Below are 26,197 nucleotides of genomic sequence, written 5' to 3'. Positions count from 1 at the left end.
TAGTTATTAAAAACAGCTGGAGGGCTGGGGCTGGGGCTCAGCGATAGAGAGCTCACCTAACATGCGAGGCCCTGGGTTTGATCCTCAGCACCGCATAAAAATAAATAAATAAAATAAAGGTATTGTGTCCAACTACAACTAAGATATAAATATTAAAAAAAAAAAGAGAGCAGGAGCCAGGCAGGCATGGTGGTGCACACCTATAACCCCAGTGACTCAGGAGGCTGAGGCACGAGGGTCACAGGCTTGAGGCCAGCCTCAGCAACGTGGCAAGGCCTTAAGCAAATAAGTGAGACCTTGTCTCAACATAAAAATAAAAAGAGCTGGGAATGTGACTCAGTGACAAAGCACCCCTGAGTTCAGTTCCCCACAAAAGAACAGCTGGAGGGGGCGTGGGCAGCTCATGCCATGGCTTTCCACCCTTTGCCCACTGAAATCCATCCCTTACTTGTCCTGGAAGCTGAGCACTGGTTCCTATTAAGCTGGCAGGGCTGGGTCCTGCATGCTGTACCCTGGTCACACGTGGCAGGTTCCTGGCAAGCCTGAGTTCCACCTGCCAGAGGTCCCTGCTGATTTTACCCTGTGCAAAGTTCAGGTGAGGAAACACCGCCCCAGCGCGGCCTCCGTGCTCACCGGTGGCCTTGCAGGCCTGGGTGCGGGGGTCCATCTGGAAGCCCTCCTGGCACTCGCACTTGTAGCTACCCTGCAGGTTCACACAGAGCTGACTGCAGGTGGCAGGGTCCTGACACTCGTCGATATCTGAGTGGAGACAGAGACACATGAGGTGTCACCTTTGAGGGTGGCAGATGGAGGGATGGAACCAGCACCCCAGTGGCAGCTAAGGGACAACCCATCCCACCTGGGAAAGAAAAAAGTGACTGTCATCTCCCAAAGTGACCCAACCTCACCGTTCACTTCAGGGGCCCAGGTCAGAGGGCAGAGTTATGTCAGCAGAGATTTCCTAACGGTGAAGCCCGGAGGGAAGCTCCTCCGAGGAGTCGAATGGTTACTGATGGGTCAGTCTGTGCCCTGGGTTCCACCCACGGAGCGTCTGCCCAGCAGTTGGGGACTGCCGTCCCACCCATTTCACAGACCGGGAGACTGAGGCAGAGCCTTTGGTGGGCATAAGGCCGAGGAGGCCCAGAGCTGGCCCTGCTTGGCAATCACCTTCACATCTGCGCTGGTCCACGAGCCGGAAGCCATCGGGGCACAGGCACTTGTGGCCGATCTTGAGGTCATTGCAGATGTGCGAACAGCCCCCGTTGTTGTTCAAGCACTCGTTGGTCCCTGCGTCGGGGGAAGGACACACACTGGTCACCCTGGAGTCTCGAGCCTCTCACTCCCCCACCCCTGCCACTGCGGAGGGGTGCCACAGCCTGACTCGTGAGAGCACTGAGATGGCACTGTCACTCGGTTTAACACAGAGAGCCCTGGGGACAGAGTGCTGATGGAAGGAAACGCGTCACCAAAGGCCAGGTGCTGAGGATCCCACTCCTGAGAGATCCACAGAAACAGCAAGTAGAAAAGCAGGTGCTGGGGCGGGGACGGTGGGTGAATGAGGACAGGGGTTTGGTTTTGAAAATGAAAAAACGTGCTAGGGAGGGGGATGGGTGGTCACACCTGGGTGAATGCATTCAATGCCACCAAAATATACACTTCAAAATGGTTCATGTGGCCAGAGGGCGCCGTGGCACAGGTCTGCAATCCCAGGGACTCAGGATGCTGAGGCAGGAGGACTGCAAGGTCAAGGCCAGCCCGGGCAACTCAGTGACTCTCAAAAATGATAATTAAAAAAGGCCGGGGTGTGGCTCAGTGGGAATGGGCCCCTTGGTTCAATTCCCTACACCAAAAAAAAAGACCAATGGGGCTGGGGCGGGTCTCTGTGGAGCCCATGGTGAGGCAGGAGCTCCACCACTGAGCTGCATCTCCAGTGCGTTCCTCTGTATTTTGAGACAGGGTCTGGCGATGTTGCCCAGGCTGGCCTTGACCTGGCACTTGGGACCCGCCTGCCTGGGTTCCTGGGCAGCTGGGATTCTAGGCATGAACTACTGCGCCCCATATGGCCCCCTCTCCTGCCCTGAGTGGAAGCTCCCTGGGGCTAAGGATGCACAGGAGCCCTAGAGCTATAGTGGGTGGGCCTCCCATCCCCTCCACCTTAGTTCCCCCACCTTGGCTCTCCACAAACTCCCCAAGACGCCCACATCTGGGACTTACCGCATTCCTTGAGGGGCTCGTCCGACCAGTCCCGGCAGTCTCTGGCTGAGTTGCACACTTTGTCCAGGGGGATGCATTCACCGCTGTGGCATTTGAACTTGTTGGGCCCCTCACACAGTGTCACTATGAGAGTCCAAGAGAACAGTCAGGTGCATCTGAGCTGCAGGAGCTTGCTTAACCCTCTACAGCATAATAATTCACTTACACAAGAATAAATATGAATGTATCTGTTAGTAAAACATGATAATTTTTTGTCAGTTCTGGGTACAGAATCCAGTGCGTTCCTCTGTATTTTGAGATCCGCTAGAAGCATTCTACCACCGAGCTACACCAGCCCAGTAATTGGTTACTGAGCACTGAGAACCTAACACCCAGTTCTAAAATGAGAATGTCACCTAGAGCAGGAAGTCATTAAATTGAGGGCCCTGGATCAACAATGGCCCACTGCTTGTTTATTTAAATAAAGTTTTATTGGTACACAGCCACACCCATTCATTTACAGAAGGTCTGTGGCTGCTTTCAGAGTATGAAACAGCGTAGTTGTGTCAGAAACTCTGAACCTTGCAAGGCCAAAAATATTTATTATCTGGTGCTTTATGGTAAAATTCTGCCAACTCTCTAATGGAGACTATTCTAGCAGGCTTTGACCCATCCTGCTACCCTTCAAAGGAATCCTGAATTCTGGGGCTGGGGATTTAGCTCAGTGGCAGAGCACTTGCCTAGCACATGCAAGGCCTTGAGTTACATCCTCGGCCTTTGGCCCTGAAAAAAAGAAAAAAAAATCCTGAATCTTGGCTTTATCGTTTCCTTATTTTTTTTTTTTTATTTTTTTGGTGGTCAGGGTCTCATCATGTCACATAAACTCCTGAGCTGCGTTCTCAGCCACTTCATTAATACTTCAGGGAAAAACATGGGGTAAGATTTAGTTTGTTTTTGAAGCTTATAAAATGATTCCTCATAATCTTCAAACTGCTTCTTCATCCAACAGTAAGGTTGTAAGGTTCTCCTGTGTGAATGCTGGTGGCTGAAGCCTCATTTCCTGGCGGCATATTCCACCATGTGGCTACCCCACCAGGTTAAAGTCATTGATTGTGTACCCCCACATTCCCAGCAGCACTATTCCACAGCCAAAAGATGGAGGCAACCCCAGGATTCATCAAGGGGCGAATGCAATAGGATTCCTCAGCACAATCGATGGAGTACTATTTGGCCTTCAAAAAGAAATCTGGACGCAGACTAGAACATGGACCCTGAAGACATGCTCAGTGAAATAAGCCAGTCACAGAAGGACAACTACTACACAATTCCACTCACAGCGGGTCCACGAAGTCATCAGACCCACAGAGACAGACAGTAGAATGGCAGGTGCCAGGGACTGGGGAGGAGGATGGGGAGTTAGCGATTAATGGGGACAGAGTTTCAGTTTTGCGAGATGAAAAGAGCGTTGGGGATGGACAGTGATGATGGCTGCATAACCATGTGAATGTATTTAATGTCACCGAGCTGCACAGTTAGAAATACCTACGTGCTTGCTTGGCGTGTGCCACGGCCCTACGTTCAATCTGCAGCACAACAGAACAAAAACAAGCCTGAGATGCTCATTATGTACGGTGTGCATCTTGCTATAAATAAAAAAAAAAAAAAGAACCTCACACTGAGGGATCTTATGTGGCACCCAGTGTCTTGCTCCCTGGTGCTCAGGGCCCACTGCAGAGCCTAGTGCAGGACACAGTTGTCTCCTGAGGGCATTTCCAGGAGGAGAGCCACCTCGTGAATACAGGGAAGGGCTTCACAAGTGAAATTGGATCTTTTTATTTTGGGGGATGGGCGGGCACTGGGGTCTGAACTCGGGGGCACTCGGCTACTGAGCCACATCCTCAGCCCTATTTTGTGTTTTATTTAAAGACAGGGTCTTGCTGAGTTGCTTGGGGCCTCACTAAGTGGCTGAGGCTGGCTTTGAACTCACGATCCTCTTGCCTCAGCCTCCCGAGCCGCTGGGATGACAGGCGTGCACCATCGCAGCCAGCTGAAATTGGATCTTACATACAACTGTGATCTCAGAGACAGAGGTCTGTGCGCATGGGGTCCTGAAGTCACAGCTATCCTTATGCACATTTTCCAGATCAGCGGAGGTGAGGGTAAGGAGGATCAGGCCACTTGCCCAACAACCCACAGCTAGTGCAGTGAGCAGGTGGGTGCCCTCCCTCATCTAAGACCCACAGTCCCCCAACATTTACAAACAGCAAAGCACTGAAAGATGCTAACAGGAAACCAGGGCTCGGCTCACCATTGATGCAGCCAACTTCATCACTCATGTCCTTGCAGTCATGCTCCCTGTCACACTGCCGGCTACCATGGATGCAGGTCCCATCGGAGCACTGGAATTCATCAGGGCGGCAGGTGGCCACAGCTAAGAAAGAAAAGAATGTTCTGATTTTCCAAGGAGGGGCAACTGGAGAAAAAGAAACACAGTGCTCTGCCTTTGTCCAGAGTTCTCCTTTCAACAGTTTCAGCCACACGTTCAACTGCAGTCTCAAAATATCAATGGCACACATACACAAGGGAATATTACTCAGCATTAAAAGAGAATAAAATTATGGCATCTGCAGAGAAGATCATCTCAAAACACCAGGGGCCGAATGTTTTCTGTGATAAGTGGATCCTAATCCATATGGGGGGTGGGGCATGGGATAAATTGGAGAAACTCTGGATGGTGCAAAGGGGAGGGGGGAGATGGAAAAGGGGTAGGAAAGATGGTGGAGTGAGGCGGACATCATCACCCTAGTTACATGTATGATTGCACAAATGGTGTGACTCTACTTCACACAGAAGTGCAAAATTCTCCTCCATTTGTGTCCGATGAATGGAAGAAGCTTTCTACAGTCATGTATAACTGATTAGAACTATTAAACAAATAAATAATATATTAATGGAAAAATTATAAGTATCAACAATTATTTAGGTTTAAATTGTGCCCTGAGTATCACAATGAAGCCTTGTGCCATCCCATAGTACCTAGCCCAGGAAGTGAGCCATCTTTTTTTCCAGTGTATCCATGCCGTATATGCTACTAGCCTGATGGTCTCTAAACAGCTACCTCGGTTATCAGATCAACTGTCACAGTACTGCAATGTTCTTATTCAACTAATCCTTATTTTCCTGAATAATGCTCCCAGAGTACTAGACTGGTGATGGTGTCAATTTTGCTACTATATAATAGTTATTCTATTATTAGCTATTATTGTTAATCTTTTCCTCTGTATAACTTATAAATTAAACTTTTGGGGAGAGATACTGGGGTTTCAACCTGAGGCCTTACACATACTAGGCAAGTGCTCTGCCACTGAGCTACACCCCACACTTTATTTTACTTTGGAACACAGTCTTGCTAAGTTGCTGAGGCTGACCTCAAACTTGGGATCCCCATCTCAGCCTCCTATACAGCTGGGATTACAGGTGTGTGCCAGTGCACCCAGCCAGAACTCTCATTTTTAACTCACAGTATATCTTTGCATTAAGAAAAAAAAAAAAAAAGCAAGCCTGAATGTGCCTATATCAGAACATAAACCTGATGGCCGAAATGGTTGAAAAGGAGATTTTGGCTTTTATGGTCTGAATTCAGGGTAAGGTTAAATGGCCATTCTATGCCAAGGTTTCCCCATCTGTAATGAGGGGTGGAGGAAGCCTGCTCATGAATTATGGGGGACAAATGAGTTTCTGTCAAGTTTTACAATAAATCACACAGAATGCTATCGATCATTTCATAAAATGTGACTTTAAAAACCAGTGTAGGGCTGGGGGTGAAGCTCTGGACTCGTTTAGCCTGCACAAGGCCCTGGGTTCAATGCTCGGCACCAACAAAACCAAACATCATAGCCACACCCACACAGTGCTTAACTCTGAACACCACTGTGTATCTGAGCGTAGGTACGAAAACCCCCAGAAAAACGAAGTCATCTTCTGGATACACAGTGGAGCTAACCAACGTGTTTAAGGAACCAAAACACTGAGCTAGATCCAGAGTCACGTTTTTTATCTGAACTCTCCAACACACAAACCACTGACCACGTGTAGCTATTTAACTTTTAATTACTTAAAATTCAGTAAAGTTGGGCTGGGGTTGTGGCTCAATGGTAGAGTGCTTGCCTAGCATGTGTGAGGCACTGGGTTCAATTCTCAGCACCACATATAAATAAGGAAAAATAAAGTCTATCAGCAACTTATATATTAAAAAACAAAATTCAGTAAAGTTCAAAATTCTGTTCGCCAGGGGAACATGCCACACTGGCCATGCAGGGTCCTGGGATATTGCTACCACTGCAGAAAGTTGCACTTGGTGGCCCTGGAACCTAATCAAAGCCTATAAGATCAATACAGTTGCCCAACCCTATCAGGTGCAACCAGTGCATAGTGAAGTCAAGTGCTCAGCCAAAGGTCACAAAGCTTAGTTGTTACCAACCAGGCCTGAAACCCAGGATTCTTTCTGGGTCAATAATACTGCAACTTGCAGCTCGCTTCCTGTGGTGTTCTGCATGTGGTCTGTCTCCCGTGGGTTACTGTGCTGGAAGCTTGAACCCAGTGTGGTGGAACCTCTAAGAGCTGGGGTATAGGGCTGGGGCTGTAGCTCAGTTGTTAGAGTGCTTGCCTTGCATTCACAAGGCCAAGGGTTCAATCCCCAGCACCCCTGGCCGCCCCCCCCCCCAAAAAAAGAGATGGGGTATAAATCACTATGGAAAGCAGTATGGAGATTCCTTAGAAGACTTGGAATGGAACTACCATCTGACCCAGCTGTCCCACTCCTCAGTTTATACCCAAAGAACTCAAAATCAGCATACTACAGTGACACAGCGACATCAATGTTTACAGCAGCTCAATTCACGATAGCTCAACTATGGAACCAATCTAGATGCCCTTCAACAGAGGAATGGAGAAATGGAAAAAGAAAATGTGGGGGGCTGGGGTTGTGGCTCAGTGGTAAGGTGCTTGCCTAGCCCATGTGAAAAACTGAGTTTTATCCTCAGCACCACATAAATAAATAAATAAATAAACAAACAAACAAAAACAGGACTACGGTTGTGGCTCAGTGCTTGCCTAGCTTATATGGGGTCCTGGGTTTGCTCCTCAGTACCACCTAAAGATAAATAAAGGTATTGTGTCCATCTAGAACTAAAAAATATTTTTTTAAATACAAAAAGTACAAGAAAAAGGTAAGAAAGAAAGAAAATGTGGTACATACACACAATGAAATATTACTCAGCCTTAAAGAAAATGAAATTAAGGCATTTGCAGGTAAACAGAACTAGAGCATATCATGCTAAGTGAAATAAGCCAGTCCCAAAAAACCCTAAAACAGAATGTCTTTCTCTAATAAGCAGAAGCTGATCCATAGTGGGGCGAGGGGATATGAAATAATGAAGAAACTTTGTGTAGAAGGGAGGGAAGGGAAGAGTGGGGCTGTGGGGATGAGAAGGACGATAGAAAGAGACAGACATTATTACTGAATATACATGTATGATTACAGTATTGGAACAACTCTGCACCCTGTTCAGCCAGAGGAATGAGAAGCTGTGCTCCATTTGTGTAGTATATGTCAAAATACATCTAAAATACTGTAAAATTAATTAATTTTTTTTTAAAGAGAGAGAGAGAGAGAGAGAGAGAGAGAGAGAGAGAGAGAATTTTTAATATTTATTTTTTAGTTCTCGGCGGACACAACATCTTTGTTGGTATGTGGTGCTGAGGATCGAACCCGGGCCGCACGCATGCCAGGCGAGCGCGCTACCGCTTGAGCCACATCCCCAGCCCAAAATTAATTAATTAATATAAAAAAAACAGACTTGGTGCAGAGTGAGAGAGCATCACTAGCCTCTTCTTTGTCTCTGACTTCCTGCCTCACCTGTAATCTCTCCCTCTTATACACACTCCTTGTGCCATCTGCCAAGCTGATGCCAATGCCTTAAGTTCTCAGAACTGCATTAAATAAACTTTTTCATTTATAAAGTTCCCAGCCTCAGGTATTTTGTTATAGTAACCCAAATGAACTAGCATACTCCCCTTTCAAAAAAAGATTTGCATGCCTGTAACCCCAGCTACTTGGGAGGCTGAGGCAGAAGGATTACAACTTTGAAATTTCAGAAGCTTAGTGAGATCCTGTCTTAAATTTAAAAAATTTTAAAAGGCTGGGCACCGTAGGGCACACTTGTAATCCCAGTGACTCAGAGGCTAAGGCAGGAGGATTGTGAGTTCAAAGCCAGCCTTAGCAACTTATTGAGGTGCTAAGCAACTCAAAGCCTGTCTCTAAATAAAATACAAAAAAGGGCTGGGGATGTGGCTCAATGGTTAGGTGCCCCTCAGGTCAATCCCTGGTACCACAAAAACATAAAAGACAAGTCTGCTCTGGGGGCTGCTTCCTCCTTGATGGGATCAGTATGACCACAAGAAGCAGCACAGAACCAACTCGGGCTAGGGAGGGAGCTCGGGGTCAAGTGCTCGCCTGCCACAGGCAAAGCCCTGGGTCACCTCCAGTACCACCAAAACGAAAAACAAAAAAAGAAATAGAACCAACTTTCTGGCTGGGGAATTCAAAATGATTAAGCACCCACAGCTACCAGCAGCCCCCCCCCCCCCCCCAGGGGACAGTGACAAGACCCTCTGCACACATACTGCAGTTCTCCTCGTCGGACTTGTCCTTGCAGTCAGGGCCGCCGTCGCACCTCCAGCTGCCGTGGATACACTCGCCGCTGCCACAGTGGAACTCAAGGGAGGAACAGGGGCCGGAGTCCCGCTGGGGGCTGGACGTGTCGCGGCCCCCGCAGCGCTGAGGCCACTCGTCTGAGGCGTCCTCGCAGTCGGGGTCCCCGTCGCAGGCCCACAGCTCCGGGATGCAGGCGGAGCTGTTGCAGCGGAAGCTGGCGGGGCCGCAGGTGGTCACCGGGCAGGAGCCCTCGTCCGAGCCGTCCAAGCAGTCCCGGTCCCCGTCACAGACAAAATTCTGCGAGATGCACTTGCCGTCGTGGCAGCGGAACTCATCCTGGGAGCAGGTCTTGGCAGCTGCGGAGACAGACGGGAGGCGGCCACAGTGCAGTTAGCTGAGACCTGGAGGGGCACCGGGTGGTGAGCGCAGGCCCCACCACGCTCTGTGGCATTGTGAGCAGCCCTGGGTCTGATCCCAGGCACCAAAAAACAAGAAATAAGCCTACAGCAGGCCTGTCCCTGATCCACGGCCTCACTTTCCACAGTTCCAGTGCCTGGCACTGAGTCTAGCCTAAAAATATTAAATAGACCAGCAGCTCGGGAGGCTGAGGCAGGAGGATGGCCAGTGTAAAGCCAGCCTCAGCAACAGCGAGGGCTAAGCAACTCAGTGAGACCCTGTCCCTAAATAAAACCCAAAATAGGGCTGGGGCTGTGACTCAGGGATTGAGTGCCACCAAGTTTAATCCCTGGTACCAAAAAAAAATTATATATATATATATCCCCACACACATATATAATACACATATATAATGGAAAATCCAGAAATAAACAACCCATAAGTTTTGTTTCTCCTCTGTGTGTGTGCAGCTGGAGGAGATCCCATTGAGGGCCTCACCTGTGGAAGGATGGGGCTCTACCACTAGCCACAGCCTAGCTCTTGTAAGCTTTAAATTCCTTTTAATATAGTACATTTTTATTATTTCATAATATCTTTATCATTTCAAAATATTATTTCATAATATTTTAGAATTATCATATGTTATACATTATTTCCTAATTGATAATATAAATTTATATAAAATTCATAAAAATCATGTTGTTACATTATTTTATTTTATGAGAAATAAAATATGTTTATAAGATTATTTTATTACATATAATGTTATTTTATAATATGAGGTATACTGTCATGAATAACTGAGCTCAGCCTCACAGGGTGGCTGGCAGTGGTCATGGTGGCTCACAGCTGCATGGGCCAGGTGGCAGGCACTCATCAAGAACAGCCTGAAGCTGGGCATGGTGGTGCACACCTGTAATCCCAGGCTCAGGAGGCTAAGGGAGGAGGATCACGAGTTCAAAGCCAGCTTCAGCAACTTAGCAGGGCCCTAAGCACTCTATGAGACCCTGTCTCTAAATAAAATACAAAAAAGGGCTGGGGATGTGGCTCAGTGGTTAGGAGCCACTGAGTTCAATCCTGGGTCCCCCCTCAAAAAAGAACAGCCTGAGGGTGCTTGGCAACCCTGGGACAGGCACTCTCTCCTCCACTGCAGTGCTCCTTGTCACAGTGGAATTTGAGAGGTGAGATACAACCCCTTGGGGAACAACGTTTGTCCATTTCCCACTCCCCAGGGCCCTGGTAGGCTCTGGCACAGGCTGGACCTGTCACACACAAATGGCCTGGGGTGGGCAAGCTACTGGGACACACTTACGACAGTTTTGCTCGTCTGAGCCATTCTCACAGTCCACTTGGCCATCGCATCTCCAAGAGTTAGGAATGCAGCGGTTGACACGGCCCCCACAGTTGAAGTCCCCCGATTTGCAGGTGACGGACACTAAGGGAGAAAGAAGATTAAACCCTAACTCGAATGCAGATCAGCTGGTGTCCCAAGGCCCACCTTTGTCAAAGAAAACTCCAGAACTTTTCAGAAAGTGGAGGCCAACCCTAACTTTATAGGTCAAAACGAAGATCATGTAATGGTATTTGTTAAAAATTAGACATTGAGGGGCTGGGGTTGTGGCTCAGCAGTAGAGTGCTCGCCTAGGACGTGTGAGGCCCTGGTTCGATCCTTAGCACCACATAAAAATAAATAAACAAAATAAAGGTATTGTGTCCAACTACTACTAAAAAATAAATATTTTTTAAAAATTAGACATTGGGTGATGCAAAGGTTTTGCAGGAGCTAGAGGTGGCTGAGCAGCACTGTGAAGGCATTAACGATTCTGAGCTATTCGCTTTATATTAGGGGAAATTTACCTCAATAAAGATATGGCCAGAGAGGCTGAGGTAGCACTCACTGGTAGAGCGTTTAGTTAGCAGGCACGAGGCCCTGGGTTTCAACCTGGCACCACACACATTAAAAAAAAAAAAAAAAAAAAAAAAAGGAAGAAAATTCTAGTACAAGCTGAGGAGCCTTTATCTGAAATGCTTCGAATCAGAAGAGTTTCAGATTTGGGGTTTTGTAATATTTGCATACATATAATGAGATGTCTTGGGGATGGGACCCAAGTCTAAGGAAATTCATTGATGTTTCCACGTACACTTTATATGCACACCTTATATGCAGGTAATTCTATATACTATCTTTAAAGCACCTATTTGTTTGTTTTTTTTAAAGAGTGAGAGAGGGGAGAGAGAGAGAGAGAGAGAGAGCGAGAGAGAGAATTTTTAATATTTATTTTTTAGTTCTCGGCGGACACAACATCTTTGTTGGTATGTGGTGCTGAGGATCGAACCCGGGCCGCACGCATGCCAGGCGAGCGCACTACCGCTTGAGCCACATCCCCAGCCCAGAGCACCTGTGTTTTGACTGTGACCCTTCACATGAGGTCAAGTGTGGAATTTTCCACTTATATATCAACACCCAAAAAGTTTTGGATTTTGCTGGGCAAGGTGGTACACACCTGTAATCCTACCAATTTAGGAGACTGAAGTAGGGAGATCACAAGTTCAAGGCCAGTCTCAGCAATTCATTGAGGCCCTAAACACCTCAGTGAGACATGTGTCTCAGTAAAATACAAAAAAGGTCTGGGAATATGGCTCAGTGGTTAAGTACCCATGAGTTTAGTCCCTGGTACCAAAAAAAAAAAAAAAAAAAAAGGCTGGGGATATAGTATTTCCAGGTTCAATCCCCAGTACCTAATAATAACAATAAAGGTTGGATTTTGAAGGATTTCAAATCATGGATTTTTGGATAAAGGATGCTCAACCTGGAATATCTCTCCCCATCTCCTAATTTGTGGTTCATTCATTCACTTGGCCACTTTTGTACAGGTCATTATTAAAAAGAGTCAGGAGGGGCTGGGATGTAGCTCAGTGATGGAGTCGGGGTAGATGGCGGGGCATACTCAAAGGAACTCACTGCATGTCTCCTGGGACTCGTCGGAGCCATCCTGGCACTCGGGGCTGCCGTCACAGACCCACTTGTAGGAGATGCATTTTCCATCCAGACATTGAAACTCGTTTCTCCCACACTTGCCTTCCACTGTGAGAGAAGAAAAGGGGAAGAAGAAAGTTGCTCAATACTAGAATTGGAAACTGACCACATTTCGAATTTCTGTTTCCTATCAACCAAAGAATGAAACAGAAATGTAATCCCATCCATCACAGTCCAATTCCCAGGAAATTAAACAGAATGAAATATCAAAACCCCAAGGACAGTGGAGGATGCACTGAATAAACTCTTTCTTTTGATTTTGCCAATCACATTGAAGGTTCTGACACCCTGGCCATTGAATGCAAAGTACAGATCCACTGAGATATAGGAGCAAAATATTAGAACTTCTTGGGCTGGGGATGTGGCTCAAGCGGTAGCGCGCTCTCCTGGCATGCGTGCGGCCCGGGTTCGATCCTCAGCACCACATACCAACAAAGATGTTGTGTCCGCCGAGAACTAAAAAATAAATATTAAAAATTCTCTCTCTCTCTCTCTCTCTCTCTCTCCTCTCTCACTCTCTCTAAAAAAAAAAAAAAAAAAAAAAAAAAAAAAGAACTTCTGTGCACAGCAATAAAGAAATTAGCTAGGTGTGGTGGTACGCGCCTGTAATCTCAGTGGCTTGGGAGGCTGAGGCAGGAGGATCTCGAGATTAAGTTCAGCTTGGGCAATTTAGTAAGGCTCTAAGCAACCTAGCAAAACCCTGTCTCTAAATAAAATATAAAACAGGCTGGGATGTATCTCAGGAGTTAAGCACCCCTGGGCTCAATCCCTGGCACCAAAATAAATAAATTTAATTAAATTAATTAAAAAAGGGCTGGGGATGTAGCTCAGTGTTTAATTGCCCCCTGGGTTCAATCCCTGGTACCAAAAATAAAATAAAATAAACTTCCATAGGAAAGTAAAAACTTGAATTTTTAGACAAAAGCGAAGACATTGTAAATACCCAGGAAATTTCCCCAAGTATATGATGTTTGTATATTAAAAAAGAGACCAAAATGCTAATATCTGCATATAGTTTTGATTTAGCTAGGTGTGGTGGTGCACACCTATAACCCTAGCTACTTGGGACGCTGAGGCAGGAGGATCCAAGTTCGAGTTGCCAGCCTGTGCAACTTAGCAATACTCAAAATTAAAAATAAAAAAAAGGAAGGAGCGGGTTGGGACTGTAACTCAGTGGAAGAGCACTTGCCTACCTTGTTGGAAGCACTGGCTCCAATCCTTAGCGCCAAATAAAAATAAACAAATAAAATTAAAAAGGCATTCTGTCCATCTATAACTACAAAAAAATAAAGGACCGTAGTGCTCAGTCCATACCCATACCAAAAAAAAAAAAAAAAAATTCATATATTTATATATCTAAGATATAGGACCATGGACCATTTGGGAAAAAGAAGTCTTTAGGGGAAGCTATGTGAACACAAGACCTTGGGACCAAGGCTCAAGGCACATCCTTGGCTAAAATAAAGAATTGTGGTTTCTACCAAGATTCAGAGCCATTTTCAGATGAAGATAACCCACTGCCCCAAAGAAACAGAAAGAACTTGCCCAATACATCTTTCCAGGCCATGAATCTGTGGCCAGTACTTCCTCCTCCCGTCTCAGTTCCTCTCAGACACATCCACCTGCAGATCTGTAAATTACCAGTCAGAAACTTCCTCTGCCAGCAAGAGAGAGATGCCAGGAGGTCACAAGATTTCACCCCTCTACCTGGCCCTCAGCACCAACAATGGCAACATCAAGGAAGGTCCTTCCTTTCACAGAACTGCATGGAAAGTGCAGCGTCACCAGTTCTGATGCTGGTTCACCTAAATGTTTTACAACTTCAAACCCCACTGTGGTCCCTTCTGAGGCACTTCCCCTCCTCCTTTGCTCAGTTAACCCCCATTGTTTGTTCAGGTCAACATGGATGCTAACCTGCTACAATAAAAAACTGGGTTAGGACCATGACCTCCAAGTATATTTTTTTTCTCACCCTACCACATTATGTAGAAAAGATCTCTGTACTTATGTATCTCACAGCCCACAATTAAAACTCTTTGAGGAGGGTTGGGGATACAGTTCAGTTGGTAGAGTCTTCCCTCGCATGCACTGGGTTCAATCTCCAGCACCACCAAAAAAAAAAAAAAAATTTTTTTTTTTTGAGAATAAGGGATGTTATTGTCTTTCTTGCAGCATGATGCAGTCTCAGCCCAATTCCTGACATGGACACAATCACTGCATTCAACAGGTATGCACAGAATCATGACCTAGGAAAGCAGGGGTGCCTCAGTGGTAGAACAAGCGCTTAGCATACATGAAGCCTGGGTTCCTATTCCTAGCACCAAAAAGGAAGAGAAGAAAAGAGAAAAGAAAAATCATGGCCTGGTTCATCACCTGACTTGGATAAAAGGGCTGCTCTTCCACACTTGAAAGGGTAATAGGACAGAATCTATCAAAATTTAAAATGCCAAGTAAATCCTTATGATTCTGCAGAAATACTAACACATATGCACATAGATAGTAAGTTCAAGGATGCCCAGTGAATCCTTCCTTTATATAATAGTGAAAAGAAGGAAGAACTGGCTGTAATTTGAAAATACTATTGCAAATTCAGTGGTGCTCCCTTTGAAAGGTGAGGGCTGATGCTTTTCTTCAGGAGTGTGTACTAGACATTGAGGGACTTGCTTCTACCAAATAGGAAAAATGAAGGTGATGGGGAGTTGCTGAGAGCCACAGTCGGAATGGCCCCTGGCATTTTGCCAACAGTAATGGTTGACAGGCAAGGCCTCCGCCGTTACTTTTGGAGTTCTCGTGGAGATTCCTGGAGAGTTCCCATTGGTTGGGGTAGTGCAGGAGGAGGGATTTCAGGAGGAGATATTTCTGGTTGCTGGTTCCTGGACAAGCCACATGGCGTTCGGGAGGATTCCCGGGGAGCATGTGTGGAGAGTGCTGGTGGAGTTCAGAAATAAAGTTTGTTCCTGCTTCAGTGGCTCATGATTTGTGCCCAGCCAGACTGCAGCAGGGAGTCATTTCAGAGCCTAGGACACTAAAGGCACTGTAGCTTCTTGCATCTCTTACTGCACGGGATGTCAGCTGCTTGTCATGAGGTCACTCAAGCAGCCCCAGGGAGAGGTCCATACAACCAGTAAATAAAGCCACTAGGTGGTCCTTCAACCCTAGCCAAGCCTTCCTATACCTACAGCCCCTGCAAATATGGTTTTTGCAGTGCATTTTAACAGCAACTTGGTGAAATTCCCCATGCTACAACCATTTAGCAATGCTGCTTCCAAATTTCTGACCTACAGAAACAATGAAACAATAATGTCTTTATTTTTGTTGTTGTTGTTTGATTGATAAATTGGGGGTTTATCACTGAGCTACACTGCCAGTTTCTTTTTCTTTTCTTTCTTTCTTTTCTTTCTTTTGAGACAGGGTCTCACTAAGTTGCCCAGGCTGGCCTCAAACTTGCCATCTTCCTGCTTCAGTCTCCATAGTTGCTGGGATTATAAATGTGCACCACCACACCTGACGGTAATGTGTTGTTTTAAGGCACTAATTTTTGGAGGAACTTGTTATGCTGCAATAGATAATTAAAATATAACCTAATGTGAAAGGTATCTCTAGTGGGTTAGAAGCAGAGCTCAGTGGCAGAACAACTGCCCAGCATGCACAAAGCTGTGGATTCCATCTGCAGCACTGCAGGGAAAAAGTCTATCTATAGACATCATTATATACATATGTAAGCATAGTATATATGAAATACAGAGCACCTATAGAATATTATATAGATTTACTTATATCTATGTTTATAACCATACATCTATTATATGGCTATCATTAAAATATCACATTACACACACATTTACATTTCCACGTCTGTTAAATATTTGTAATACAGATTCACACTTATATTTATACCTATGTATCTATTACATATATAATAGATTTACATGCATTTATATGGATATTACATATTATATAGGCATACATATATATTTTATAGATATTTTATGTTTTATAGATCTCTACGTAGATATATGTAATATAGGATATGATTTGACTATGATTCAATCCATCCAAATTCATATTGGAATTTCCCTCCCAGCAACTAGGACGCTGCGGCCAGCCAATGATAGCAAGTAGAGGTCAGCCCAGGCAACTTAACCAGACCCTGTGTCAAAATTAAAAAAAAAAAACCAGGGTTGGGGTTGTAGCTCAATGGTATAGCACTTGCCTAGCATGTATGAAACACTGGGTTGGATTCTCAGCACCGCATATAAATAAATAAATAAAATAAAGGCCCATTGACAACTAAAAAAAATAATAATTTAAAAAGTAAGTAAAATCAGGGGCTGGGGCTGGGGCTGTAGCTCAGTGGCAGAACACTTGCCTAGCATGTGTGAGGCACTGGGTTCAAACCTTAGTACCACATAAAAATAAATAAATAAAATCAAGGTATTGTGTCCAACTACAACTAGAAAATAGATATTTAAAAAAAAATTTTTTTAAAGAAAATCAAGTGAAATCAGGGAATGTAGTTCTGTGACAAAGCAACACTGAATTCAATTTTCTGTACCAAAAAAAAAAAAAAAAAAGGAAAGGAAAGGAAGAAAGGAAGAGAAAAAAGTCTCCCGGTGTGTGGATGTGAGAACTAGAGGGACTTTGAAGCCATCGGGCTGGTGAGAGGGAGTCACGCAGTTCTCGCGAGACTGGATCAGTTACGGGAGCCGGCGGTTATAAAGCAAGCTGCCCCCCAGGCTTCTCCCCTCCGCATGCGCAGTGTGTGCACTTTGCCTTTCAGCTTTTTCCTCGCTGCGCGAGGCCGGGGCAGGTTGAGGCGGTCCTGTGCTGGCCTTTCAACCTTCAGAACCGTGAGCTAAATAATTTTCCTTTATGTACAATATATTTTAATATATAGAATATCTACATGGATATCCAAGTAAAATATATGGTAATGTGACTCCTCCACAGCCATCGAAAGGGTGACGTCAGTCATCCACCATGGGACACTGCGGCCCACAACGTACTATGCCGGGAAAAGCCAGGTGCAGAAGTTTGTAGTAGTTCCCAGTAATCCGCTATATCTGGGTGTCGCATAGGAAATCACGGCAACGGGGCTTTAGGAGTGTTTGGTTTTAAGAATGCTTTATTCTTGAACCTTAAAAAAAAAAAAAGAAAGAAAAGAAAAGAAAAGAAAGAAAAAGAAAAAGAAATCGCACAGGTGGCTGGGTGCAGTGGCGCATGCCTGTAATCCCAGCAGTTTGGGAGGCTGAGGCAGGAGGCTGAGGCAGGAGGCTGGCGATTTCAAAACCAGCCTCAGCAGTTTAGCAAGGCGCTAAGCAACTCAGTCAGACCCTGTCTCAAAATACAAAAAAGGGCTCGGGATGTGGCTCTGGTTAAGTACCCCTGAGTTCAATCCTTGGTACCAAAAAAGAAAAAAAAAATCGCACAGGAGAACCTAGAGGTAGGTCAGTGCTTGTCTCTGACTTTAGCCCTCCTTGCTGTCAGCTGTTTTGGTTGGTTGCCTTTGGTAGTTTTAACCATTAGGCTGAGGCAGGAGACCTCAGGATGCCCTTGAACATCTCATTCAACCTTGACCTTGGGTTTAGGGTTGGGGATGATCTAGTGGAAGAATCACCTTCTTAGAGAACTGGACACCACCACGTTGTTAGACTTTATTCCTTTGTTTTGTTTGTGGTCTGGGGAATCTAGTCCAGGCCCCCATTATACGGTATTACCATACCCTGGTTTACTTATATAAACTCCAAACTTCCAGATGAGTATTCTTTCACTGCCTAAAAATCTGTGAATCAAAATTAAACTAATATTTAGTTCTTTTTGGTATATTTTGATTTCTTTATAAATGCATAAGGCCCTGAGTTTAATCCCTAACACACACAAAAAGTGATTTTTAAAAGACTATTCTTTAGATTTACTTCTCTATGTATGTATGTATTTGTGCATTTATTTGAATTTTCAAATACACATGGACAGACAGAGACATCTGATTTACATATCTGGTACAAGGATCCATATAAGAAATATCTGCCCCTTTATCCATTCTGCACTGATAGCTCACTCAGGATTTTTATAGATTCTCTGAGAGGCACTGTCATAAGGTGCTTAGACAGCCCTGGGTTTAATTAGCTTTCCATGCTATTTAACTAGAAAAGCTTGGGTAACTGACTTAACCTTGCTGGGCCTCAATTTCTTCATCTGTGAAATGGGTGAGAACAGTGGTTCCTATTTCCCAGAGGGTATCATGGGGATTAAAAGAACAGAACAAAAAAGGAACCCCACCCAGATGCTGACATAATAAACATCAACTTAAAAGCAGAGATATAGAGGGCTGAGGTTGTAGCACAATGGTGGAGTGCTGGCTAGCATGTGTGAGGCACTGGATTTGGTCCTCAGAATCACATAAAATTAAATAAACCAGGTATGGTGGCACATGCCTATAATCTCAGCAGCTAGGAAGGCTGAGGCAGGAGGAGCACAAGTTCAAAGCCAGCCTCAGCAAAAGCAAGGTGCTCAGCAACTCATTGAGACCCTATTTCTAAATAAAATACAAAATAGGGGTGGGATGTGGCTCAGTGGCCAAGGGTCTCTGAGTTTAGTCCCCAGTACCAATAAATAAATAAATACTGGGTTCCATCCTTAGCACCACATAAAAATAAATAAGCCAGCCATGGTGGCTCACACCTGTAATCCCAGCAACTCAGAAGGCTCAGGCAGGAGGTTTGCAGTTTCAAAGCCAGCAACTTAGTTAGGCTGTAAGCAACCTAGTGAGACCCTGTCTCAAAATTGGAAAAAAAAAAAAAGTGCTGGGAATGTGACTCAGTGGTTAAGCATCCTTGAATTCAATCACTGGCACCAGGAAAAATAAATAAATAAATAAAATTTAGAAAAAAGCAGAGATACAGTACAGGCTGGGCATGGTGGCACACTCCTGTAATCCCCATGGCTTAGGAGGCAGACGCTAGAGGATCATGCAGGTTCGATGCCAGCCTCAGCAACTTCGTGAGGCATGAGGCTGTAAGCAACCCAGGGAGACTGCCTCAAAAAAAAAAAAAAAAAAAGAGAGAGAGATCTATATAGATGTATGTGTAAAATCATAATAATGTGACTCCTCCAACATATTTATCTAATGGTGTATTACTCAGAAATAAGAGCCAAAGGGTTATCACACAAATCAACACAGATCCCCAAAACCTTATGTTGTCTCTGACTTCTTTTGCTCCAGAGTACATACTCTGCATTTATGTCCCATTCTTTTATAGGCAAAACTAATTTTCTAATCCCAGAAATCAAATTAGTGGTTGTTTCTGAGATGTGTGTGTTGTGGGAGGAGTGATTTTGCTGGAAAAGGGCACAATGGAACTTTCTGGGAGGCTAGAAGTATTTTGTATCCTCATGGTAGATGTGTGGTTCATGGATGTAGCGAATGATAAAAACTCATGTAACTGGTCACTTAATATCTGTCCACTTAATAATGTCAATTGTATCTCAATTAAAAACCAAAAAACAGGGCTGGGGTGGAGCTCAGTGGTAGAGAACATTTTAGTACGAGCAAGGCCCTGGATTCCATTCCCAGTATGGGAAAAGAAAAGATCTTCCAAGATCTTCCAGATTCAAGTTCTGTGCCTCTGGCAGAAGTTAGGAAGCAGTCCAGGTGAGATTAGGAGAGGCATGAGGAGGGCTGAAAGATGGATGAAGTTGTAATGATGGGGAGATATAAAGGAGGATTCAGAAGAATAAAAAGAACTTGATAACTGTAAGTTCCAAGTAGGCCTGTCCTGAGTGGCCCCAGTTGGGAGCCATATGATAGGAAAATGAGTAGAAAACAGAAAGGGAAGAGAGAAGCAAATGAGTTCTGAAGTCAGCTGTGGTTATAGGATACTGATAATTCTACTGCCCCATTACTTATCTGAACAGGATAAATCCCTTAGAGGTGCTACAATGTACCCCACACCCTACTGACTCATAGCTGAGTAGTGATCGGGCTCAAAGAAGGAAATGACTCACTCGCACATAGAGTGGGCAAAAAGCAACTAGGATTCCAGGACTTGATAAATAAAAAGGGAAGTTCAGGCACGGGGCACTGGTAATAAAGATCTTCGGGGAGGAGCTTCTGTCACCCCATCTGGCGACAGCAGCTCTGGTGACCATCAATCCATTGCTCTTATCTTTGCATAAGGGACCATGTTACAAACTAAATGTGCCATTTGAAGGACTGACACCTAAAAGCCCCTTATAGAGTGAAAGAAGCTGGGAGTGGTTGCACACTTCTTTTAGCCCACCTACTCAGGAGCTGAGGAAGGAGGATCATAAGTTTAAGACCAGCCTCAGCAACATACCAGATCCTGTCTCAAAGACTAAGGAGTCCGGGGGAAGGAGTGCTGGGGGTGTACAGCACCCCTGGTTTCAATCCCCAGTACCACCAAAAAAATAAATAAATAAAATAAAATCCCCTCCTTGGACATCAAGTCTTCCTCTAGCTACAATTCAGATTTTTAGCACAGGTGCTCAAGATCTCTGTTTCTTCATGCTAGGGATGCCTACAATATTCTAAGCACTGCACCCTCCCTTAAAAAAAGATCTAAGGGCCAGGCATGGTGGCACATGCCTCTAATCCCAGCAGCTCAGGAGGCTGAGGCTGGAGGATTGTGAGTTCAAAGCCAGCCTCAGCAACTTAGCAAGGCCCTAAGCGACTTAGTGAGACCCTGTCTCAAAATAAAATATATTTTTAAAAAAGGGTTGGCGATCCTCAGCACCACATACCAACAAAGATGTTGTGTCCACCGAGAACTAAAAAAATAAAAAATAAATATTAAAAATTCTCTCTCTCTCTCTCTCTCCTCTCTCACTTTAAAAAAAAAATGGGTTGGCGATGGGGCTCAGTGGTTAAGTACCCCTGGTTTTGATTCCTGGTACCAAATTTAAAAAAAAAGTTTCCTGGCTGGAGCTGTCACTCAGTGGTAGAGTGCTTGCCTAGCACGCATGAGGCACTGGGTTCGATCCTTAGCACCACATAAAAATAAATAAAATAAAGATATTGTGTCCATCTACAACTAAATATATATATATATATATATATATATATATAGTGTCCATCTACAACTAAAAAAATATATATTTTTTTTCATATATATATGAAAAAAAGCCCTTGGTTCCACCCCCAGCATTGAAAAAAAAAAACAAAAAACATCTCTTAGACTCAAAACTTAGCGCTCTCGTGTCATGAATGACAAGCCAGAAACAAAGTTATCGAAACAGAAAAGGAGAACATACATTTCTGCTTTTCATGCCCACATACAAATCAGGTGGTGAATGCTTTCGATGTTTTTCCCAGGCTATTGAACACATGGGGTGCGGAGAAAACAAAATAGTGTATACAATTGTTTCCTTGAAAAAACAAAATCCATTGACAGTCGCAAACTCAAGTTGAAAATAAATGAGAAATTGAGAAATCAATTGACCACTGAGCAGTGTGTCATGCACTGGTGGTCCCAGCTACTCTGGAGGCTGAGGTGGGAAAAATCACTTGAGCCAAGGAGTTAGGGGCCAACCTGGACAATATAGCAAAACTCTGTCTCCTAAAAAAGGGGAAAACGATTCAGAAGGCTGAGACAGGAGGATTGCAAGTTTGAAACTAGCCTCAGCAATTTAGCGAAACTCTTAAAATAAAAATATAAAAGGGCCAGAAAGGTAGCTCAGTGGCAGAGCAGCCCTGGATTTCATCCTCAGTACCAAAAACAAGACTAGGGCTGGGGTTGTAGCTCAGCCTAGGAGTTGAGCACTTGCCTAGCATGTGTGAAGCCCTGGGTTTGAGTCTCAGCACCACATAAAAATAAAATAAAGTCCATTGACAACTAAAAAAATGAAGGAAAATAAAAAATAAAAAAAAAAAAAAAGGAGAGGCCCTGGATTTCATTTCCAGCACCAACAAAGAAAAACCACAAGACAGGTCAGTGCATGGATGCTTTTTCCCCAAGGCAGGTAAATTTTGTCACCTGTTCCTTTTGGGAAGGGTAGCCTGTCTCTGTCACTGTTCAAGGCTGCTTAATTCCAGAGTCAGTTAGCAACAAAAGGCCATTTGCTTGATATCCAGGAAGGGTGTGAACGTTGTTAATGTACTTAATATGAAAAGGGGACATCAAAAGGCTCATAAAAGCACCAAGCAACAGAAGCATCTAGAGTTGGATTGTATCAGAAGTGTAATCCTATAGATAAGAGCAGGAATTTCCTGGAAAGAAAAAGGAACTAATTCTCCCAGAAAGGTTTTAATTTCAAGAAAGATCACCCTATAGACACCTCACACACAATAGTTGACTGATCTCGATCTGATTTTTAGCTAAATGAAGGCAAGCAGTTTGGATTCCAACTACTTCCATTCTTAAAGGAAACTGACAAGAAATGAATCAGGAAGTGCTCTGAAGACAGCTGGGAAGCTAGCTGGAGCCCTTAGGGCTACTAAAAACATACAGTATGATGGGGCTCTCTGAAGTCTGGGGAAACAGCCTCCTGGGGAAGAGAAGACATCAGATCCTCAGCCTGGCCCACCAGAGAGGAAATGAAACTGAGCCACTCATGTTAGTCTTGCTCAAGACTTCACTGGCCCACATTTTCTAAAGTGGATCAGTGAGTGAAGGACAAGGTAATCGGGTGCACGCTGAGGAAGTTGGCTTTATCCATTCTGTATATACATCTAGGTGGCTGAAATATCCCAACAGTCATGCTGGCTATTTTGAAGCATCCTCTTTCCTTCTTCTTCCAGCGGAAATGGGTGTGTCACAGTGGGAATTTCAAGACAAGACATTCAGAATTCTCCCTCCGAAGCCAAACGCCAGCCAGTAAAACAAAAAAACTTTTTTCTATATGGTTGCTCAGGCATTGCCTGTCCTTTCATAGGCTTAAGCGGTTCTGAGTAGGAAAAAGACCATTTAGCTCTTGCCTAAAGCAGCGCCGACTGCCTCTAGGAAGCTAATTTAAAGCCATCTAAGAAAGCTGTAACTCGGGATCTTGTACCAACTGGGCTCTTGACCAAATCTAAATTCAAACTTGCCCTCCTAAAAGGAAAAATCGCCACATGGGCAGCTCGGCCAAACTTCCAAACGAGGCCACCCTAAAGGGTGTGGTCCCCGTCCAGCCCTGGCTGCAAGTCTCAGGTTTGGACCAAGGAGCAATGGGAGTTTCTAAGGTAACATTTCAGCCCTGAGGTCTAAAGGTGGCCTGGGCCACATCTGTGTAATTGACGGGGAGGTGAAGAACAAGGTGGAGCTGGAGAAGAAACTGCAGCCTCTGCCCAGGCGTGTTCAGCCGGTCCTTTCCATGCTCCCGGAAGCAGCTTCAGAACTTGTGGCCTCCTTTGTGACAGGAGCCTCGGAGGGACTCAGCCTGCCCGGGGTACCACGCCAGCCCCGCCCTGCGTATTCACAAGCCATGCCTCACACATCCGCCTCTGACTCCCATTGGACAAGGGGAGTGGCTCGAGGCTCGCCTGTTCAGACTGTGCCCAATGGAAGCCTGGGGGTGGGTCCTGGAGGCGGGGCTTGGGGCGGTACCCCTGGGCTATCCCGCGCTGGGAGCATGGGAGGTTACACAGTCCCAGCCGGCACAAAGCCCATCTGGACCCTACTGCCTGTGGGCAGAGGAGAAGAGTATACCAGTCCTCCAAGTTGGGCAGCGGGGGCTTCGAGTCACCCTCGCCCCAAGCATAAGGGATGGAAATCTCAACATTTAGGACTGGATGTCCCTACACCCACTCTGAGGAATTTGCGGTGGCCCCTTCCCTGGCGGAGACTTGGAAAGCCGAACTAGGTTTCCGCTGATCCTACAGTGACTCCCGCAATCCTTGCTCCTCCCTCCCAAGAGTATTCTCTCCAGCCGCTTGGGAGGATCCTTGTGCCATGTACCCACAAGTCTCCCGAGCAAGGAGTGATTCTCTTTCGCTCCTCACTTCTAAATTACCAAAAGGTTCCCGGAGATCTGTGGGCTGCCTTTACCCCGCAGGGGATCCTGGAGCAAGCCTTACCTTTAGCCCCCACCGCAGCGAAGAAGAGTAGTGCGACAGCCCAGTGCAGCCCCCAGTCGGCGGTCTTCATGTTCACAGCGTCCACCTACAGTGTCTCCGCCCGGCTACCACCCCTCAGTATCCCTGCTGGAAACCAAGGCTTCGAGCAGCTCAGCGGCGACTACACGCGGGGCTAGAGTCATTTGCAGCATTTCTATGTGAGGTTTCTAGTAGGGGGAGGAGTTTGCAGTGGGGTGATTTTCAAAACTCTTCACCTCACTGCGGAGGAGGAGCTTCCAACGGCCGATGTGACATCGGCTTTTTAACCCGTGAAACCCTGACTTGGATTCTATTTCTTTCAAAGCTGCTCCAAAACAGGGGCTTGATTTAGTCCTAGGTGAAGAGTAGATCCCCCCCCCCTCAGTTGAAATGCGTCTCTTGAAAGATTCCTTGAAATGTCTCAACTTTTGAAACTGCCACGTTTCTTTTTCATTCCCAAAGAATAATCTTCATCCTTTGAAATGCTCCCATGGTCTAACGAGGATCTCCTTTCTGCCGCAAAAGGAAAACAGAAATATTGGAAACTTCCTTTCCTCTTCTCTCCTTTCTGTATTTGCCTTTTCCTTTCTAGCAATTGTGGATTTCTAAGTTTAGTTGCATATAGTTTTTGATGGATATTCCAAATCACCTTATAAACAGTAATTAATGAGGAATTTAAATAAACTTTCAGGAAAGTACAGACAAAACATTATTTTGTTTTATCTAGCACTTGGATAAATTATGACCAAAAACATCTCAAAAATCAATTAGCCCAATACCTGGGGTCTGGATAGAAATATTGATTTTAGGGCAGAGTTAAACAAACAGAGGATGGTTTCCTTTCCTCAAAGCCAAATTAGAACCAAACAGGGAATAGGGCTTTCATAGTGAAGCCTGAGAGCCTTCACCACAGCTGGCTGATGCAGAGCAACTTTGAAGAATCAAGGAGTCTTTTTTTGGAGTTTCTTTCTTTCTATCTATCTATCTATCTATCTATCTATTTATTTTTGTGCCCAGGATTGAACCCAGAGGCACTTAACCACTGAGCCATATCCTCAGCCGTGTGTGTGTGTGTGTGTGTGTGTGTGTGTGTGTGTGTGTGTGATGGTGGGGATTGAATACAGGTCCTTGTGTGTGCAAGGCAAGCACTCTACCAACTAAGCTATATTCCCAGGCCTCCCCAACCCTTTTTTATATTTTATTTAGAGACAGTGTCTCGCTGAGTTGTCTTGCTAAGTTGCTGAGGCTAGCTTTGAACTTGCAATCTTCCTGCTTCAGCTTCCTGAGCCGCTGGGATTACAGGCAAGTGTTACCACACCCAGCTCTTTTTGGAATAATGGGGTGTCCAGAGGCCATTTGCTAAAAAGGTGCCTGTGGGGCTGGGGAATGTAGTGGTGGAGCACTTGCCTAGCATGTGTGAGGCCCTAGGTTCCATCCCCAGCACTGGAAAAAAATAAAATTAAAAGGCACCAATGAGAAACTTGCCTGTACCCCCACAAAGGATCTAATAGGCTGTTCTGGGGTTTTGCAAACTATTTAGCAGGGGTGGGAACCTCTCAGGAGGATTCTAGGGAAACCCAAAAGAGAATGCAGAAATGAGAAAGGAGGACAATTAAACCCTGAGAAAAATGATTGCCTGGCACAGTGGCTCATACCTGGCCACCAGATACTTGGGAGGCTGAGGCAGGAGGATCACAAGTTCAAGGCCAGCCTGGGTAAGTTAGTGAGACCCTATCTCAAAATAAAAAGGGCTGGGGATGTAGTTCAGTTGTAGAGTACCCCTCCAGTACAGGGCGGGGGCGGGAGGGGAAGAGGAAAATATGTT

At 45.2% G+C, this 26,197-nt stretch overlaps 1 protein-coding gene across 1 annotated transcript in view; it reads right to left on the bottom strand.

Annotated features, from left to right (window-relative positions):
- Positions 1-24,556, bottom strand: part of LDLR (low density lipoprotein receptor) — a 41,698-nt gene extending 17,142 nt beyond the window's left edge. Inside the window, exons 1-8 of the mRNA XM_081285783.1 lie at positions 24,355-24,556; positions 12,267-12,389; positions 10,617-10,739; positions 8,878-9,264; positions 4,502-4,624; positions 2,215-2,337; positions 1,168-1,287; positions 634-759 (exon numbers count right to left, since the gene is read on the bottom strand). Coding sequence (XP_081141909.1) covers positions 634-759; positions 1,168-1,287; positions 2,215-2,337; positions 4,502-4,624; positions 8,878-9,264; positions 10,617-10,739; positions 12,267-12,389; positions 24,355-24,424 — 1,195 coding nt within the window. The 5' untranslated portion in view covers positions 24,425-24,556. The remainder of the gene's footprint in view (positions 1-633; positions 760-1,167; positions 1,288-2,214; positions 2,338-4,501; positions 4,625-8,877; positions 9,265-10,616; positions 10,740-12,266; positions 12,390-24,354) is intronic.
- Between the last annotated feature and the right edge of the window lie 1,641 nt (positions 24,557-26,197).

Source organism: Spermophilus citellus (assembly GCF_964194105.1).
Source record: "Spermophilus citellus genome assembly, chromosome: 3".
Classification (NCBI taxonomy): domain Eukaryota; kingdom Metazoa; phylum Chordata; class Mammalia; order Rodentia; family Sciuridae; genus Spermophilus; species Spermophilus citellus.
Note: the sequence above shows the minus strand (reverse complement) of the source record. Positions and strands in the feature narration are given on the sequence as shown.